The sequence below is a fragment of the Sorex fumeus genome, unplaced genomic scaffold (genome assembly GCF_029834395.1).
Source record: "Sorex fumeus unplaced genomic scaffold, SorFum_2.1 ptg000022l, whole genome shotgun sequence".
Classification (NCBI taxonomy): Eukaryota; Metazoa; Chordata; class Mammalia; order Eulipotyphla; family Soricidae; genus Sorex; species Sorex fumeus.
In genome coordinates, this window is record NW_026606079.1 from 5,554,437 (window position 1) to 5,572,163 (window position 17,727).

General features: G+C 47.6%; 1 gene segment (V, D, J or C); it reads right to left on the bottom strand.

The window, feature by feature from the left end:
• Nucleotides 1-7,485: 7,485 nt before the first annotated feature.
• Nucleotides 7,486-8,723, bottom strand: LOC130023171 (immunoglobulin heavy variable 3-23-like). The segment is given in 3 exon segments: nucleotides 7,486-7,824; nucleotides 8,269-8,576; nucleotides 8,678-8,723. Coding segments are annotated over 3 exon segments (693 nt in total).
• Nucleotides 8,724-17,727: the final 9,004 nt, after the last annotated feature.

Here is a 17,727-nt window from a genome sequence, read left to right on the forward strand (position 1 = left end):
GAGTGATCCCTGAGCACAGAACCAGGAGTATACCAAAGTGGCACAGGCAACACAACCAAACCAACAGGGGCTGAGAGATAGTACAGTGGTAAGGCATGTATGTTGCACATGGCCAACCCAGATTCCTGGAGATGTGGAGTTCTCCCTGGCTGTCCCCTTGGCTTCTAGAGAACATTGGACCTGTAGAGAGCTTCCCAGGCACCAAGTTCTCTGACATTTCTATGAATAGCATAGATCAACTGGCCTTGATTTTACTGGTACTCAATGCCTCAATACATGGTAATGAGACATCTCTGGTGTTAGCAATACTTCAATCTTTCCTCCGCCTTAGAGCATCAAGGCGAGTGCTCCAGCAACTTCTTCCAGGCATAACAATCCCCTGCTTCTCTCTGCCACTTGCTTCTTAGTGCACACAGGCATTCTCTCTTAGCCTCTATGGGCCATTGCTCTCCTAATAAAATTTGTCATATGACTAAGGGTCAAGGGCCTATGTGGGCTGCTATGTCTCAGCCACACTGCACTCATAAATCTTTGAGCATCTACTGCCCAAGACAGATGGACCAGCTCCTTGTTCCCAGAGTCCCTGTAGTTACGAGGTAACTACATGCAGGAAGACGGGGGCCCATGCATTTGAACAATGGCCCCTGCAAGAAGTATGTTTCTCCAGACCCGCAGAGATGCTCCTTACTTCATGCTGAAATCTCAGCAGGGAAGACAGGCATGGATCGAACTATAGGGGATTTTTGAACTCAACACCTTTGAGAGGAGTGGGTTTTCCTGAAAATCTTGAAAGGGTAGAAAAAATGCCCCCAGTGTCAGCCATAGCATTACCTTTATTTCTATTATTTCAAATGTAAGCTGAGGGTTCCCTGTGGAAATGTTGAACACAGGAGCCTGTGTGCCTTGGGCCTCCCCAGAACAGAAAACTGAAAGTCTCCTCCAGGCACCGAGTGAGGGGTACTGAGATTCATGTCTGTCCCAGGACACAATTGGATGGCTAGATCTGGGTCAGGGCTAGGAGACTACCCCACACCTCTGCTCATCAGGGAGCACTTTTTGTCCCAGTTCCCTGTCTGTGTGCAGCTGGGACAACAATTCTGTTCCTCTGGCACTAGGTGCAGGACCTGGGAGATTGAAACAGGTTCAAGTCTTGGAGTTCAGGGAATAGGATGTTGTGAGAATTCAGATACTGAAGTCAGGGTTAAAGACTCTGCTCCAAAAATACTCAATTGTGAAGAACAGTTCTCCTATTGCACTGCTCTTAACCCTTTTTGCTACCTTGCTGCAGATCCCTTTATTATGAGACAGATCAGTCTGTATCTCTCTCTTTTCTGATGACTGCTTCAATAAGCATAATATCCTCTTGTTTTTTCTATATTGCAGAAAGTTGAGTGATTTTCAACTCAGTAAGCATGTTAAGGCCCAGAGGGTAGGCAGGATTAGGACTCTTTACAGGTGTTCCTCATAAATCACAAATCACAAATCATCCTGTTATTCGTTTATTGCCTCGAGCAGGCCCCAGTAACGTCTCCTTCATCCTAGCCCTGAGATTATATTCAAGGCTCTTTAGGAGAAAGAGACCCATCATTGTTACTGGTAAAGGTAAAGGTAAAGGTAAAGGCCCTCTCGTTGATCATCGATTTGCTCGAGCGGGCCCAGTAACGTCTCCATTGGAGACTTTGTTGTTACTGTGTCTGGCATATCCAATACTCTCGGTAGCTTGCCAGGCTCTCCGAGAGGGGCAGAGGAATCGAACTCGGGTCGGCCATGTTGGCCTCTTGTAAGGCGAACGCCCTACCCGCTGTGCTATCGCTCCAGCCCCTTTGTTACTGGTATTTGGCATTGTTACTGGTATTTGGCATATTGGGTATGCCACGGGGAGTTTGCCAGACTCTGCCGTGTGGGTAGGCTACATGCGGTAACCTGCCAGTTTGTCCAAAGTAGGAATGAGATAATAAGATGTCATAATAAGAGGTCGTGCTGCCGCGAATGTGGCCACGCGGTTCCGGGAGCTGGTTTTTATAGTCTCTGAGTCTTGGCCGTTGATTGGATTACACAGCGCCAGGGAGCCAGTTGGTGGATGTGACCACCGCCTACTGGAATTTGGAGGATCTGGGTGGAGGATGCTCAGCCCAAATCCGAGTAGGCTTGGAGATCTCGGCCCCGGAACCCACGTGACTTTGCTCCTCTGCCAGTACCTTCATGTGTGCGGAGATTGGTCTCAGCATGGTGGTGGCTGGTCCTGGAGGTCTTTGGCTGCCGGACCCCTGGTCGGGGCGGGGAGGAAAGCTCAACCCGCTCCTCTCCAAGGGGTCCCGGTGAGCGAGGACAGTGAGGCGCGGGTGTTCCTCATATGTGTGAAATTTATGAGTAAAATATCTTCAGGGCAATGCCCCAGACTTTCTGAAATCAGCTTGAAGAGTGTAGCACTAGAGGAGAGATTGATGATTTTGAGAACTTGGCATTCCCAGTGTCACTTGGAGTTGTCACTACACACAGAGGACAGTGGGAGACTGAGAACAGGCTGACATTCCTGAACTGTAGGTAGCAGTTCAGTCACCAAGGAGGCCCATCTAGACAGCTGCTCTGTGCTGAGGCAGGAAGGATGCATTGAGAACAATTCTCGAGGTTTGACTTCTGGTCTGCCCTGTCCCAGGAATATGCGTCTTTCTACTCTACCACATTTACAATCCAGGCTGGCCTTCAGGTCAGGCCCCTTCTTCAGTGCTCTGCTTTGACCTCAGTCAGAACTTTCCCCAATATTGTGCTCTTTGTGCCTTCAAAGATTGAAGGATTGTCCTGATTCATATATATTCAATGTTCTTCTAGAAGCTGGAATGAAAATACTCTCACATCAGATATGAACATTTTCTCTGTCATTGGGAAGGGTTTTGTTCCCATTTTTAAATAGAGCATTTTGATAAATATGGTAACAGTTTTCAAAGTGCAGGTACGAATCTGGTTTCAGCCTAAGAAGTAAGTCTCATAGTCCAACTGCAGAAGCACGAATATTCCCAATAATACTGTGGTCTGCATGAATGATAGTCCATCAAGTAGTCACGCTGTCTGAGGCTTCCCAGTGGACACTAATAGGATATGTATATTATATATACATTTATACAAATATTTCTGTTTTCCACTCATCTAGCGTATACATTTGTGCACGGATATATATCCATGAATACATGTCCTCTATATCAATTGAAAGAAAATTATTAATTGTAATTAGTTATTCCCAGATTTCACGGCATGTAAAAAAATTAATGTCTCACCCAATACCATTTATTTCCCAGGAATATTGGTCAATTGGTTAAGTCAGACCCAGGTAAACTCATCCGGGATGCATGACACTGGAGTGGAGGGAGCAGCCCCTGAGGCCTTGCTCTATATCCTTTATGCTGGTCCATGCTACTGCCAGCCCCCCTGGGCACACCCCAGACCATGTGTCTGTGCTTGTGTCATGACTTTCCCCAGAGCTGAGCTGATATGCCCCAAACATCAGGACTTTACAGAACCTCACCCCGACCATTTCCTTAACACCACGTGATAAGAGAAATGTGACATTGGTCCCTTTCACAGAGGGTCATCTCCTTCACTGTCCCTTGTCCAATGGCAGGATTCCAGCTCAGGATTATAGAGATATGAATATGTACAAAGGGGCAGGTCTGCACAGAAACTCCAGAATGGGGTCTGGTCACTACAAGGAATTCACCTCAGAGAAAAGGATTTCTTGCAGAGACAGAATTTCAAGCTTAATGTGTAACATTGGGAGTCAGCCATGGGTAGAACTACATACAGTTCAGGAACCTGCAAGGACACCATCCCAAACTTCCATGTGGTTCTTCCTGTACCATCTGGTCACTTCACACAAAATCCTGGAAGAAAATATGAGGGACACCAGGTGTTCTCCAGAGAAGCCATTTTCCGCTGCGCTGTTGCTGAAGGGCAGAGCGAGATCCTGAGCCTTTCTCTCAAATGAAGCCTGACCCTGTGAGCCCCATTCTGTGTCTCAGAGCCTGACACTCTGAGGAGGAAGTCAGAAGGATCAGGCCTGTCCCTGGGGTCCTGTCAGAGATGGGCCTCTTTCTCCAGCACAAAAAAAAACGTGCTGAGGAACTCTCAGGAAACAGGAATTGCTCAGGGGGCAACAGCAGCTGGGAAGGAAAGTCCCCATGTCTCAGGTTCCTGATGACCAAACCCATTTCCCCCAGGGTATCTACCCTGTAGACAGACCCCTGCCCCTCCGTGTCCCTGTGTGTTTGCTCCTGTTCTCCCACTGTCTGTCCACATTTTGGTTTCAAACAGTCAGATTTATTATTACCGTGAATTCTGACAGAGTGTGTTTCAACCCAAAATCAATCAAACTTTGCATTAGTTTCTTCACACACTTAACCTAGATGAAAACACCCTCACCTGAAGTAGAGCCAAGATGGTTGTTAGAATGATCATTGTCACTGTTGCTGGGTTTATATATGGAAAACGAAGAGCCTTTCTTGTGACCTGCCTGGTGTGATTGATCTGGTAAGGGCGCCTGACCCTGCTCTGTCCTGTCTACAACTCAGTGTCCATAAACCAGCATGAACCTCAGGATCCTCTACTGGGATCATCACTGAGGAAGCCTGACCCTGTCAGGATATAGAAACAGCTCATAGGGACCCTCAGCACACAATCTATTGGGCAGGGAGCCTGGTCTCAGTACTCAAACTTACACAGCAACAAGGGTACAAGTACACAAACCCTGATCACTGCCAGATATGACCCACCCACCCCCCAGATGAATAGAGTCTAGACACAGGCTGTGTCCCATATTGTAACTCCTTTTTCTATGCAGTGCAGGGGTTGAGATAAATCCAGAATCCATAAAATATGGTCTAAAACATGATTTTAAAAATTAATTCATCATTAAGAGTCAAAAGCAAAAATTGTACCCCACTAATTCAACCAAATTGAACTGAAATAATAAAAAATGCACAAACAAGTCAGGCAGTGTGAGGATTGGGGCTGGGTGAGTCTCCCCGTCACGTCCATGGTAGCTCTAATGTGGCCCCTGAGTTCTCCTGAGCTCAGTGAGAGCCCTCGGAGCCAAATAGGAGACATAGACAAGAAGTGTTACTTGTCTTCCCATCACTGCACCTTTGGGCAGGGCCTCTTACCTCCACCAAGGACCCCAAGACTTCTATTGGATTTATACTTCAAAACTACATCCCAGCATGTATTTAAGATCAGACAAAATAAACTCTTATGTTTTTTTTAAAACAGTAAAAGAGAAAACTGCCTCACATCCTGACTAGATGTGTGGGGTCCAAGATATGTTTACATTCACGTGATCAAATGGGGAAAAAACAATTTCTTTTACACAACTTGGGTGGGGAGGGAGTCAACTTCCTCGGACCTTACCGGGGACACCGTTCAGGTGGATGCTCGAGAAGTCCAGAGACTAGTCAGGAATTCGAGACAAACCTAGATAAAGAGTGGGCACACGTGGGGCCCTTGTATCTTGGTGACAAAATTCCATCCTTGTTTGATCCAGCTGTGCCCAGTATGGCTGAAGTTCTCTTCGCCAATTTGGTACTATCGCTGTCTCTTCAAAACAGGGTATAATGCTGAGATGATTTACCGACTCTCTGGTGTGCAAAGCACACGACTCACTGTAGCTCTGTCCTGGGGAACCTGTCCCAGCACAGCTGCCGGCTCAGGACCCAGAATCCTCACATCGCTGCCCTCACCTGTGCTGTCTTCACATGCTCACTCAAACCAGCAGTTTCCAGGGAGTCTGGACCTCAGATCTCAGGAAGGAATGGAGTAACAGGAGATGCAAAATGATGGGAACATTTCCTAAACCACTTAGCTAAAACCCACTGGTAACATTATCCCCCCCACCCCCACTTTTTATTATTGAATCACCGTGAGTCACCGTAACAAAGTTTTCATGTTTGAGCTTCATCACACAATCATCAGACACACATCCCTTCACCAGTGCAAGCTTTCCACTACCTAAATCCCCAGTATTATCCCCTCACCACCACCATCATTCCACACCTCCCCCTGCCTGTGTGGCAGACAATTTGCACAGTACTCTCTTCTCTACTCTGGTTATCTTAAATATTTCAGACCAGTCCCACCACCACTCATACATGCTGAAAAAGCCATGCTAGACAATGTTTTGTATTGCTTCATTTGCCCTAGGAATTTTTAAATGTTAATAATTAGGGTCTGGAGAGATAGCTGCAGCAAATTACTGGGGTGTGAGATTCATTTGTGTGTCTCTAGATCATGACCGTGTGGGAGCGTAAGTACACAGTGGCCATATGTGGGCATCATCTCAGAGTCCCATCGGGGTGAGGGGGGAGGAGAAGGTCTGACTTCTCCCCTGTTCTGTGAGGCCTGGCGTTTCCCGTCACTGCTACCCTGTACTTTGTGCTTTTTGGTGAGTTCTAGAAGATGGCAGAAGCCTGGATTCCTAGGGGCAGGTGGAGGAACGATACTTACCTCCGACTGGAGTGGCCCAGTGAAAGTGGTCTATGGCAAAGTCAAGAGACATCTATGCAGCAAGTTGCTCAGGTCCAAGATTCATGTGCATGTGTCTGGATCATGGCCGTGCTGGACTTTAAGTAGACAGTGGTCGTATGTGGGTGTCACCTCTGAGTCCCATTGGGACAGGGGGAAGGAGATGAAAACGTTCTTAAACTGATGAAATCTCACTTTAGCTAAAGATTTTATTAACATTCTTTACTCTATATTCAGTACATTAATGAAGATATATTTCTTTTATCAATCCTCCCGTTCTCATTTTATGTGTTTTTTATTCCTTACACATGTAAAGTAAGTTATCCTGGATCATAATTAGTAATTTACTAAAACATGAAAGAAATGAATAAAACCATAAATCATTTTGCATTTCTCATTATTAGACACTCCCGGCATGACAGAAACACTTTCATGATTTTGTTCTTGACAGTAATATGGGTAGGTACAATGGAATATGCACATGATAGCTCATGAGTGTCTCAAGACTTTATCCATTACCACTAACAGATACCCTGAGCACTACAGGGGGGACCAGGACACAGACAGGAAGTAAACATGGAGAATGCCAGATGTAGTCCCAAAACCAAAGAAAACACATCTGCATTTGGATAATAACAGGTTTTCATAATGATTTGATATCCTTCCATTTTATTCCAATTTAGACGTGTTGTACCTGGGTTGATACTTTGATTCTAATAAGAAATACACCTTCACAGTTTAACTTTATTATTGACTTTGAATCTATAAACCTGTTTCTATTTTCAAAGCGAAGAGGATTTCATTGCACATTTGTGATTGTTGAACAGGTGACATTGGAAGGTCAGCAAAACAGGAGAGCTGCCTCAGTGGTGTCACCATGTGACAGGAGGGGGATGTAGATCCTAATCCCCAAGTTCCAGTGTCTCAGGAGGGTGAACAGAGGTTGAGGCTGGTCCACAATGAGAAATTCATTAAAAGTCACACCTGCAATGGTCTCTGCATGAGCCTCAGTGTAAAAAGGGTCCCTGGGCTCTGGGGTATGGCATATCTGGGGGTGTCGGGAAAGTGGGGGCTCAGGGAGATGGTCTGGGTCCTTGCATCTTGTCTCACTGTGAAGGGGTCAGCGCTGCCCACGTCACAGGACCTGGTCTCTCCTCTACAATGGGTGAGGGGTGGAGAAGGATTGGGGAAATCTGAATGTCCACTTAGTGTGTGGATAGAGGACGAGAGGTCAGGCTGTCCAGGAGAACAGAACTCCCAGGTGTAAGGTGACCAAGTAGAGTTTAACGGCAGCAGGTCAGTTGGCACAGAGTCTGTCTGAGAGCAGAAGGAAGGAGCCAGCACACAGCTGAGTAGACACCAGAATTTCTCTTTCTGATCAAGTGACTCTTACAGAAGACAATGATAATTCTACAGGGTCATTTTCATTTCTACAAGAGAATAATGTGTCCCTTGGGCCCCAGAGAAGTCATGATCCTGTCACTGGAAACTTCATCAGGAAAGAGTGTGATAAGTCATTACTGCCCAAAACGGGGATGGAGGCTCAGGGCCACAACCCAGAGGACAAGGTGCCCATGGGGTCATCCGAGAGGTGAGGGGCAGGTCAGTCCTGATCTCCACAGAAACATCTTTCATCTGTTCATGAGAAACGTTTCCTCAGGGGAGAGTTCTCAGAGCCTCCTGGGAGCCTGCTCCGCTGAAGCTCACCCTGCTTCCTCCTGCAGGTGGTTTGTGTCTGGGCCCACACGGTCTTCCCCTCACTGTGTCTCTCACACAGTAGTACAGGGCCGTGTCCTCCTCCCTCAGGCGGCTCATTTGCAGAGATACCGTGTTCTTGCTGTTGTCTCTGGAGATGGTGAACCGGCCCTTCACAGAGTCGGCATAGTATGTACGACCATCATTAGTAACACATGAGATCCACTCTAGGCCCTTCCCTGGAGCCTGGCGGACCCAGTTCATCCAATAGTTGCCAAAATTGAATCCAGAGGCTGCACAAGAGAGTGTCAGAGACCCCGCAGGCTTCACCAAGTCTCCCCCAGACTCCACCAGTTGCACCTCACACTGGACCCCTGCAAACACAAAGACATCCTGGTCAGGAAACTCTCCTCACACAGAGGATCTCTCTCTCCCATCTCTCCCATGCTCCGTGTCTCTGTTGCCCATGAGTTACCTCCTAACACAGCCACGAGGAGAAGCCAGCTCAGCCCACACACCATGTTGGTTCTGAGTCAGTATGGAGCCCCTGGGAACCCCTGAACTGATGCCTCTCCCGGAGCTGAGGCTGGGCTCGGCTGTTTTCATCACTGTGGATAGTCTTATTTGCATGTCCTCCTTCTCTATAAAAAGTTCTCTTTGAACTTGTAGAGAGAAGGAAGGGCTCCACAGCAGGTGAGGGGTTCTGGGGTGTCTGTGACCAGGAAGAGTCAGAAACTCTACTATTCTAGTAGGCGATTAATACATGACAACCAATTTAATTGATATTCTTTAATGTTTATTTTTAATACAAATCTTATGATGTGTACAGTATTACTTTTATTTAATGATATAATATGGCACACAAAAGTTTAGATGGCTTTTACAATGTACTTAAAATGCTCAGCTCCTTGGCAGGCGTTTTACTGGGGCTGGAACGATAGCACAGCGTGTAGGGCATTTGCCTTACACGCGACCCACATGGGTTTGATTCCTCCATCCCTCTCAGAGAGCCTGCCTGCACGACAGAGCCTGGCAAGCTCCTCTTGGCGCATTCGATATGTCAAAAACAGTAACAAATCTCACAATGAAGACGTTACTGGCGCCTGCTCGAGCAAAATTGACGAACAACGCGAGGACAGTGATACTACTAATCAAAATACATTTTAAGAGTTGGTCCCACTATTTAGACAAAAGGAATCCACTGAGTCACTCACAGTTGTCAATGTTTTGGGAACCAAGTGTTAAGACAGAATCAGGAGTAAGGCAGATGGCCAGATAACAGGGCCCTTGATGCCTTGAATTCCACTGTAGCAAGCCCATGTGTTGGTTGTTTTTGTTCTTTATCTCAGAGGAAACAGTTCTGGGCTTAAATGTATTTGTCCCAATTACCTAAGACCCTCATATGTAAAAGAGCTAAGCCCAGACAGACTAAGCTAGAAAATTTACCTAAGAGTGTCGTCTCCTGACGATTCCTGGTTCTAAGCAGTAACTCTCAATATGATGGGCATTTGGAGATCTCAGTCCACTAGGGAGTTAGTCCCCTGAGCGACACCCTTTTTCTCTTCAGTCTGTCTGTCTGTTCATACTCACAGCATCCCACGGTTGGTCTCTGCTGACCAGGATCGTCTCTGTAACTAGAGATGCAGAGGCAGTAGAGAAGGAAGGTTCGTCCCCTGCATGTGGTTCGAGCGGGCCCAGTAACATGTGGTTCATCAGGTTCATTTCCTGCACTTCATGTGGTTTCCCATGCACCTAACAGGACCACTGAGTATAGAGCCAGGAGTATACCCAACGTGGCACAAACGACAAAACTAAACCAACAGGGACTTAGACATAGTATGATGGTAGGGCACTTGCTTTGCACACGGCAGACCAGGTTCGATCCCCTATGTTCCATGTGGTCCTCCAAGCACATTCAAGAGTAGTTCCTGAGTACAGATCCAGGAAGAACCCTGAAAATCACTGGGTCTAGACCTAAAACCAAAACCAAATGAAGAGAAAAACAAAACTAACAACATAAACAAAATATAGACTATTCAACTGTCAAGAACTTTTTCCGTATATTGAGAAAAAGTTGTCTTTATTCTAATTTTGTGTTCACCTGGAGTATGTTGGAATCAGGGTGCATGGAGGTGCATGGAGTGTGATTCTTAACACAAATTTTGGCTCCATCTCTCCTTACCCTGTAAGCATTATTTTGAGTCTGCGCCCTACACAGATTAATGGCTTATAGGACATTTATGTTTCAGAGCATTGACGTATATAGGCAAACCTGTGCAGTGATAATCACACTCAAAACAGTGGATGAACCCCTCACCCCAGTGTTTCCCCTTGGCCCATGGTATTCCTCCCCCCACTCCTAACCCCTCCCTCATGCTCTCTGCAGTGCTTCCTGTTTCTGTAAGTGTGTTTAGGGTGTGATGACGGAGATTCACTCTCAATAGTCTTCCAGTCCAGGGATATATAATGCCTTTTACTCATGACTAAAGGCATCTTGGATTACTCTCAATCCTGGATCTTTAAAATAGGTCACAGGAGCTTTCTAGAAGGAGGGAGAAAAATGAGGAAAAGCTGTTCTACATCTTACATGAATATCAAAGAGACACCTATACAAATAATAACAAACCAGGAAAGTACCGATTAATATCCTGTCAGGCGTTGTAGTCCTGTGGGCCTGGTGGGGTGAGTGTGGGGGACAGGGAGGACAGATCACAAGGAGGGGGTTGGGAGTGTGAGGGTATCACTGAGAGTGGAGCTGCTCTGGGAGCGATGGGGAAGGATCCTAGGGAAGACGCTGGAACTGTGCATGGAGGGGAGTGGGTGGGGTGATGGGAGCTGAGTGTCTCTGTGCTGTGAAAGAATATTGGCCTGTGTGGGCTTCTAGCACATGGTGACTTTCTTTGCAACTGGTGGTGCTGAGGCCTTTTCCCAGGTGACTCCCGAGTGCCCTCTGGTGGTCGACAGCGCCCCTGCAGCCTCTCCCGTGTCCCAGCAGAAGTGGGCTGTCTGGGCTCCCCTGACTGACCCAGACTCCACTGCACAGTCACACCCCCTGGTCACCTGCTCTCAGGCTGCTCCCCGTCAGGCAGGTCACAGGGTTCCTGGGTCTCTGGAGATGGTGAATCAGCCCCTCCCAGAAGTCAGAGAATGATTGTCCTGCCACAGTCCTACCCTCTCCTGGGGCCTGGTGACCAGATTACGCAGGAGCTGCTGAGCAGAGTCGGCACAGGAGACACTCCGTCTCTGTCACTGTCTATGTTTCTCTCTCTCCCACTCTCTCTCCTCTCTCTCTCTCTGTCTCTCTGTCTCTGTCTCTCTCTCTCTCTCTCTCTCTCAGATTCAGGCTTCAGTGATTATATCTTGTTAATTGAGATCGGAGCCTTCCACATTACATTCCACCCAATGTCCAATCTACTATGCTACTCCTGTTTGATCCAATTTTGGGGTTTGAGATGTCACTCCAGGAAATCCAGAGTTTTTAAAGAGGTAGTATAGCTGAAGTTTAATCTTAAACTGGTGGTGACTTTGGGATATGTGCGTGACTTCCTGGGCTTCCAGAAGTACAGAAAGATGGCGGGAATATAAGGAAATATAAATCAGAGGGACAATGAGAGATATCAGAGAGAAAGATCTATATCAGAAAAAGTCTCAAAGCAACAAGAGTTGGGATGTTGTCAAAAGCAGATCTGTTTTCTCACTTGTTGTATGATTTAATGTCTATGAAAAACAGTAGGAGATTTCTCTAAAAAGTGAAAATAGAGTTTCCATATAACACACTGATTCAAGCTAGATACCTTCACCCAAAGGTGAAAATATCAAATTAAGAAGTTATAAGAAAACATACACTGAAGCATTTGATATACTCGCTAGGACACGGAAATGACCCTAATGCTTAATGACAGTTTCATGGTAAGAAGTTGTGGTGTGTATACAAAAAGGGATACTGTGCAGTTGTTAAAAATAGAAAAAGAAAAGACAAAATATTAGCGTTCTCTGCATCATGGTTGGAACTACAGTACATCAGATTAAGTGAATTTTGTCAGAGGGAGAAGGACAAATTCAGACAATCTCATTCAAGTCTAGGACACAGAGAACAGAGCGTTAGGATGGACAGTATACAATGATAATGGTCCCTGACCACACTCTGGTGTTCCCGAGAGGAGTCAGGTGGGGCCTTAGATCACTGGAAAGAAGAGGCAAAGCAAAGGGGCCACAGCAGAGTGTGGGGGTCTGTGGGTATTTGGTACTGGTAGAAGCTCAGGGAGTTTGTGGCTCACAAGCATCAATTTTCAGTCTATTGTCATCATGTTCCCTCAGTGACAGTAAGAAGGGAAGGAGGGAAATCTCTCCTTTCTGTGAAAAGAAATGATCTTGATTAAAGAAAAATCAACAACATCTGACCTAGTAGGAGAGCACAGTCTCTAGTGGACTCTGAGAAAGGAAGAGAAATAAGCAAATTTGTAATAGGAGAGAAAGCAATTACTAGAATGTATTAAGGGGCTGGAGTGATAGCACAGCGGGTAGGGTGTTTGCCTTGCACGCAGTCGACCCGGGTTCGATTACCAGCATCCCATATGGTCCCTCAAGCACCACCAGGACTAATTCCTGAGTGCATGAGCCAGGAGTAAACCCTGTGAATCACCAGGTGTGACCACCCCATCAAAAAAGCAAAAAAAAAAGCATTAAAATGTATTTAGGTAATATGTTAAATTTTATTCATATATTTAAAGAGTAAAGAATCCCCCCCCCCCCCCTTTACAGCCTCTTTTCCCCTCTCCCCTTGCCTCCAGAGCACAGCTCTGGAATCCCTGGATCACAGTACCCCCTGGTGGTCACACGCACCCCTGCAGCTCCCCTGTCTCCTCAGCAGGCTTGTGTCTGGGCTCACAGGGATTTGCCCTCACTGTGTGTGTTTTGCACAATAATACACAGCTGTGTCCTCAGTTACTGAGTTACTCAGTTTTAGGTAAACTTGGTTCTTGGAGGGGTACTGGAGATGCTGACTCGGAACTGAAGACTCGGTTTATAGTATGTACTTCCAACACTCCATATACCACGAATCCAATCCAGCCCATTTCTAGGGTTCCGGAAGACCCTACTTACACCATAGCTGGTTATAGAGAACCTGGAGACGAGCAGGTGAGGGTCAGCATCTGCGAGGGTGTCACCAGGCTTGGTCCCGACTCTTGGTCCCAAAACACCTGGGACAGGACACCTGGGGACAGAGACCCACAGTGAGTCATGGGCTCAGACGCCCCATGCCAACTTGGAACTTCTGTCCAGAGAATACTCACATGCGGGTGCTACCACCAGAAAGAGGAGGAACCAGCACTGATGCACGTTCCAGCCCACAAGGTCCATGACCTCAGACATCATGTCAGGGGGAGAGGGAGCCCGAGTTGAGGTGAATGTGAACGTGGTTTTAATCCTGAGTCCTGAGTGCAGATTTGCATGGGGAAGCCTCTGTAGAGAAAGGAGGGGACCCGGGGGAGGCTAGTGTGTGGGCACCCTGGGAAGAGGTGCTAACTGTGGCTCAGAGCACTTCGGCCTGTCCCTGGGGCCCTGTAAGAGTTGGGCCTCTTCCTCCAGCACAGGAAACATGCTGAAGAGCTCTCAGGAAACAGGAATTGCTCAGGGGAAACCGGCAGCCGGAGAGGAGAGTCCCCATGTCCCAGGTCCCTGATGACCAATCCTAGCCACCCAAAGCCTATGCCCTGTAGCCAGGCTCCTACCCCACTGTGTCCCTGTGTGGTGACTCTTGTTCTCCCACTGTATGTGCAAAACCTGGGACAAAACACCCACTGTAATTAACGCAGTCTTTTAGTGTAATCACAGGTCAATCAAGTTTCAGAATTTATTCAGATACTTTCCAAAGATGACCATTACTTCAACTGTAGCAGCATTATTTGTAAGTATACAGGTAGTTGTTAGATGTACATTGTCTCTTATGATGCGTTTGTATGAAGACAAGGAAGATACTTCTGCTTCGGTGACCTTCCTTGCATGTCTTGCCTGATCAGCAGTACCAAATCTTTCACTGTCCTGTGTACAACTCAGTGTCCAAAAGATGACCATGAATCTCAGGACCCTATTATTGTTGGTCATCACTTAGGAATCCCAACCCTGAATGATGCTTCGAAAGACTCATTAAAGCCATGTCCACTTGCTGACATACCAAATTCCACAGGATGGATATGTAGTTCCCAACGTTCTCCCTTCCGAAATCCGACATGCCATTTCGTCAGTAAAGAAACAAACAGCACCCGGCCCAGACAAGGTCAGACCTGAACACCTGAAGAACCTGCTGTCAGTACTCATCAATAAACTGGCTCGGCTCTTCACTCACTACCTGTCTGAATGCAAGGTTCCGTCCCAATGGAAAACCAGCAGGACCATACTACTGTTCAAGAAGGGAGATATCCATGACATTGGCAACTATCGCCCTATCTGACTATTGTCTGTCATCTTCAAGTTCTTCACTCGAGTCATCCTAAATAGGATTGGCAAAACACTAGATGAAGGACAACCATGAGAGCAAGCCGGATTCGGCAAAGGATTCAGCACCATCGACCATATCCACATGATAACCAATCTCATTGAGGTTTCTCTGGAGTTCAAGATGCCGCTCTGTTTAACGTTCATTGAATTAAAGAAGACCTTTGATTCTGTTGAGACGGAAGCGGTCATTGAAGCCCTAGCCAATCAGGGCATTCAAGCCCAATACATCAAGATCCTCCGTGAGCTGTATTGCGGATTCACTACCAGGATCTCACCATTCTACAAAGAAGTGATCATTGATGTCAAGAGAGGGGTTCGGCAGGGTGATACCATTTCACCAAAACTCTTCATGCGACGACTGGAATGGGAAGGAATGGGAGTGAAGATAGATGGTTGGCAACTACACCACCTCCAATTTGCTGATGACATTGTTTTAATAACACCAAATATCAGCCAAGCGGCACAAATGCTGGCCGACTTTGACCATGAGTGTGGAAAGGTAGAACTACAGCTGAATCTTACGAAGACAATGTTTATGAGAAACAGCCTCGTTCCTGATGCCCCATTCCCTCTCAACGGAACGACCATCTCTGAATGCAACAGCTATGTGTACCTAGGTCGAGAAGTCAACATGACAAATGACCTGGCACCTGAGCTGCTCAGGAGGAAGAGAGCGGCTTGGAATGCCTTCAAGAACGTTGAAGAAATAGCTAAGAGGACGAAGAACCTCCGGCTCCGGGCACATCTCTTTGATTCCACTGTTCTTCCTGCATTTCATATGCCTCAGAGACCTGGGCCCTACGCAAACAGGATGAGAACAATATTTAGGTCCCCCAAAGAAGAATAGAAAGAGCTATGCTTGGAATATCACGTTTCACTCAAATAAGAGAAAGAATCCGGAGTTCTGACATCCGTCGACGATCAAGAATCAGGGACGCTGTCTCATTTGCCAAGGTGTCAAAAATCAGATGGGCTGGTCACGTAATGAGATTTAAAGACGACCGCTGGACTAGAGCTGTTACTGACTGGATTCCACGGGATGTCAAAAGACCGCGTGGCCGCCCACCTACCAGATGGTCAGACTTCTTCGTGAAGATCATGAACGATCGGTTTGAGGCTCTTCATGTTCCCAGAGCGAACAGATGCCATTGGGCTACACTAGCACGCGACAGGGACAAATGAAGACGTTACTGGCGCCCGCTCGAGCAAATCGACGACTAACGGGAAGTTAAGTGATTAAGTGTTAAGTGAAATCTGGAGGGATTTCTTGCCAAACCTGCTGAGTTCTGAGATTTATTCCTGAGTCTCTGGGATCATGGCCATTAAGCATCTTGATCAGGAGCCAGAGAAGCCGTTTGTGGGTGGTGACTTGGGGTCTTGTTGGGACAGGGAGGAAAGGGCCAGCTCCACCCCCATACCGTGAGGCCCCATGTGTCTCAGGTTTATGGGCCCAAACCTGACTGTCTTTTGGCCTCTGGAGGATAGTGTCCACTGGGATACCAGGGGAAACAGGCCAAGGCACAAAATCTATTCCCACCTGGGGTGTCCCATCGCCGGTATCCTACTGCAGAGACTGGATACATTTCTACCAAAAGCCACTAGGTTCCGAGATTTGTTTCTGAGTCTCTAGGATGATGGCCATTAAGCATCTTGATCAGGAGCCAGAAAGGCCATTCATGGGCGGTGACTCATGGTCTCATTGGGACAGGGAGGAAAGGGCCGGCTCCATGCCGATCCAGTGAGGCCCCACATGTCTCATCACTGCGGGCCCAAACCTGACTTTCCAATGGCCTCAGGTGAATGGCAGCACCAGAACACCAAGAGGGAGCAGACAGAGGGACAGAAACCTTTCCCCACTGAGGTGACTCAGCGACAGTAACCTACTGCAGGGACCGGATGCATTTCTGCCAAAAGCCGCTGGGTTTCAAGATTTGTTTCTGAGTCTCTGGGAAAATGGCTGTTAAGCAGCTTGATTGGGAGCCAGAGAGGCCGTTCATGGGCAGCGACTCGGGTTCTCGTTGGGGAGGGGAGGAAAGGGCTGGCTCCACCCGATCCTGTGAGGCCCCATGTGTCTCATCACTGAGGGCCCAAACCTGACTGTCTAGTGGCCTCTGGATGATGGTGGCCACTGGGTCACCAGGGGGAGCAGGCCAAGGCACGAAACCTATTCCCACCTGGAGTGGCCCAGCACCAGAAACCTTCTGCAGGGAATGGATGCATTTCTGCCAAAAGCCGTTGGGTTTCGAGATTTGTTTCTGAGTGCCTGGAATTACGGCCTTTAAGAGGCTTGATCAGGAGCTAGAGAGGCTGTTCGTTGGCAGCTACTTGAGCTCTCAATGGGATGGGTAGGAAAGGGCCGGCTCCATCCCCATCCCGTGAGGCCCCGAGTGTCTCGTTACTGTGGGCCGAAACCTGACTGTCCAATGGCCTCTGGAAGATGGTGGCCACCAAGCAGCCTAGGGGGAGCAGGTGGAGGAACAGCACCCTTTTCACCCTGGGGTGGCCCAGCGAAAGTAACCTACTGCTTGGTCTAGATGCATTTCTGCCAAAAGCCTCTAGGTTTCGAGATTTGTTTCTGAGTCTGGGATCATGGCCATTAAACAGCTTGATCAGGAGCCCGATAGGCCATTTGTGGGTGGCGACTTATGGTCTCGTTGGGGTGGGGAGAAAAGGACCCGGCTCCACCCCATCCTGTGAGGCCCCCACATGTCTTGTCACTGCGGACCCAAACCTGACTGTCTCGTGGCCTCAAGAGGATGACAGCCACTGAGCCACCAGGACGAACAGGCCAATGCACAAAACCTATTCCCACCTAGGGTGGCCCAGTGCCGGTAACTGCAGGAACCAGACGCATTCCTGCCAAAAGCCGTTGGGTTTCAAGATTTGTTTCTGAGTCTCAGGGATCATGGCCATTAAGCAGTTCGATCAGGAAACAGAGAGGCCATGCCTCCAATTATATAGCTGAGCCTGAATCAGTTTGTGGGTGTGTCTCCCACATACCTAACTTTTGGCCATTTTCTTTCTTGG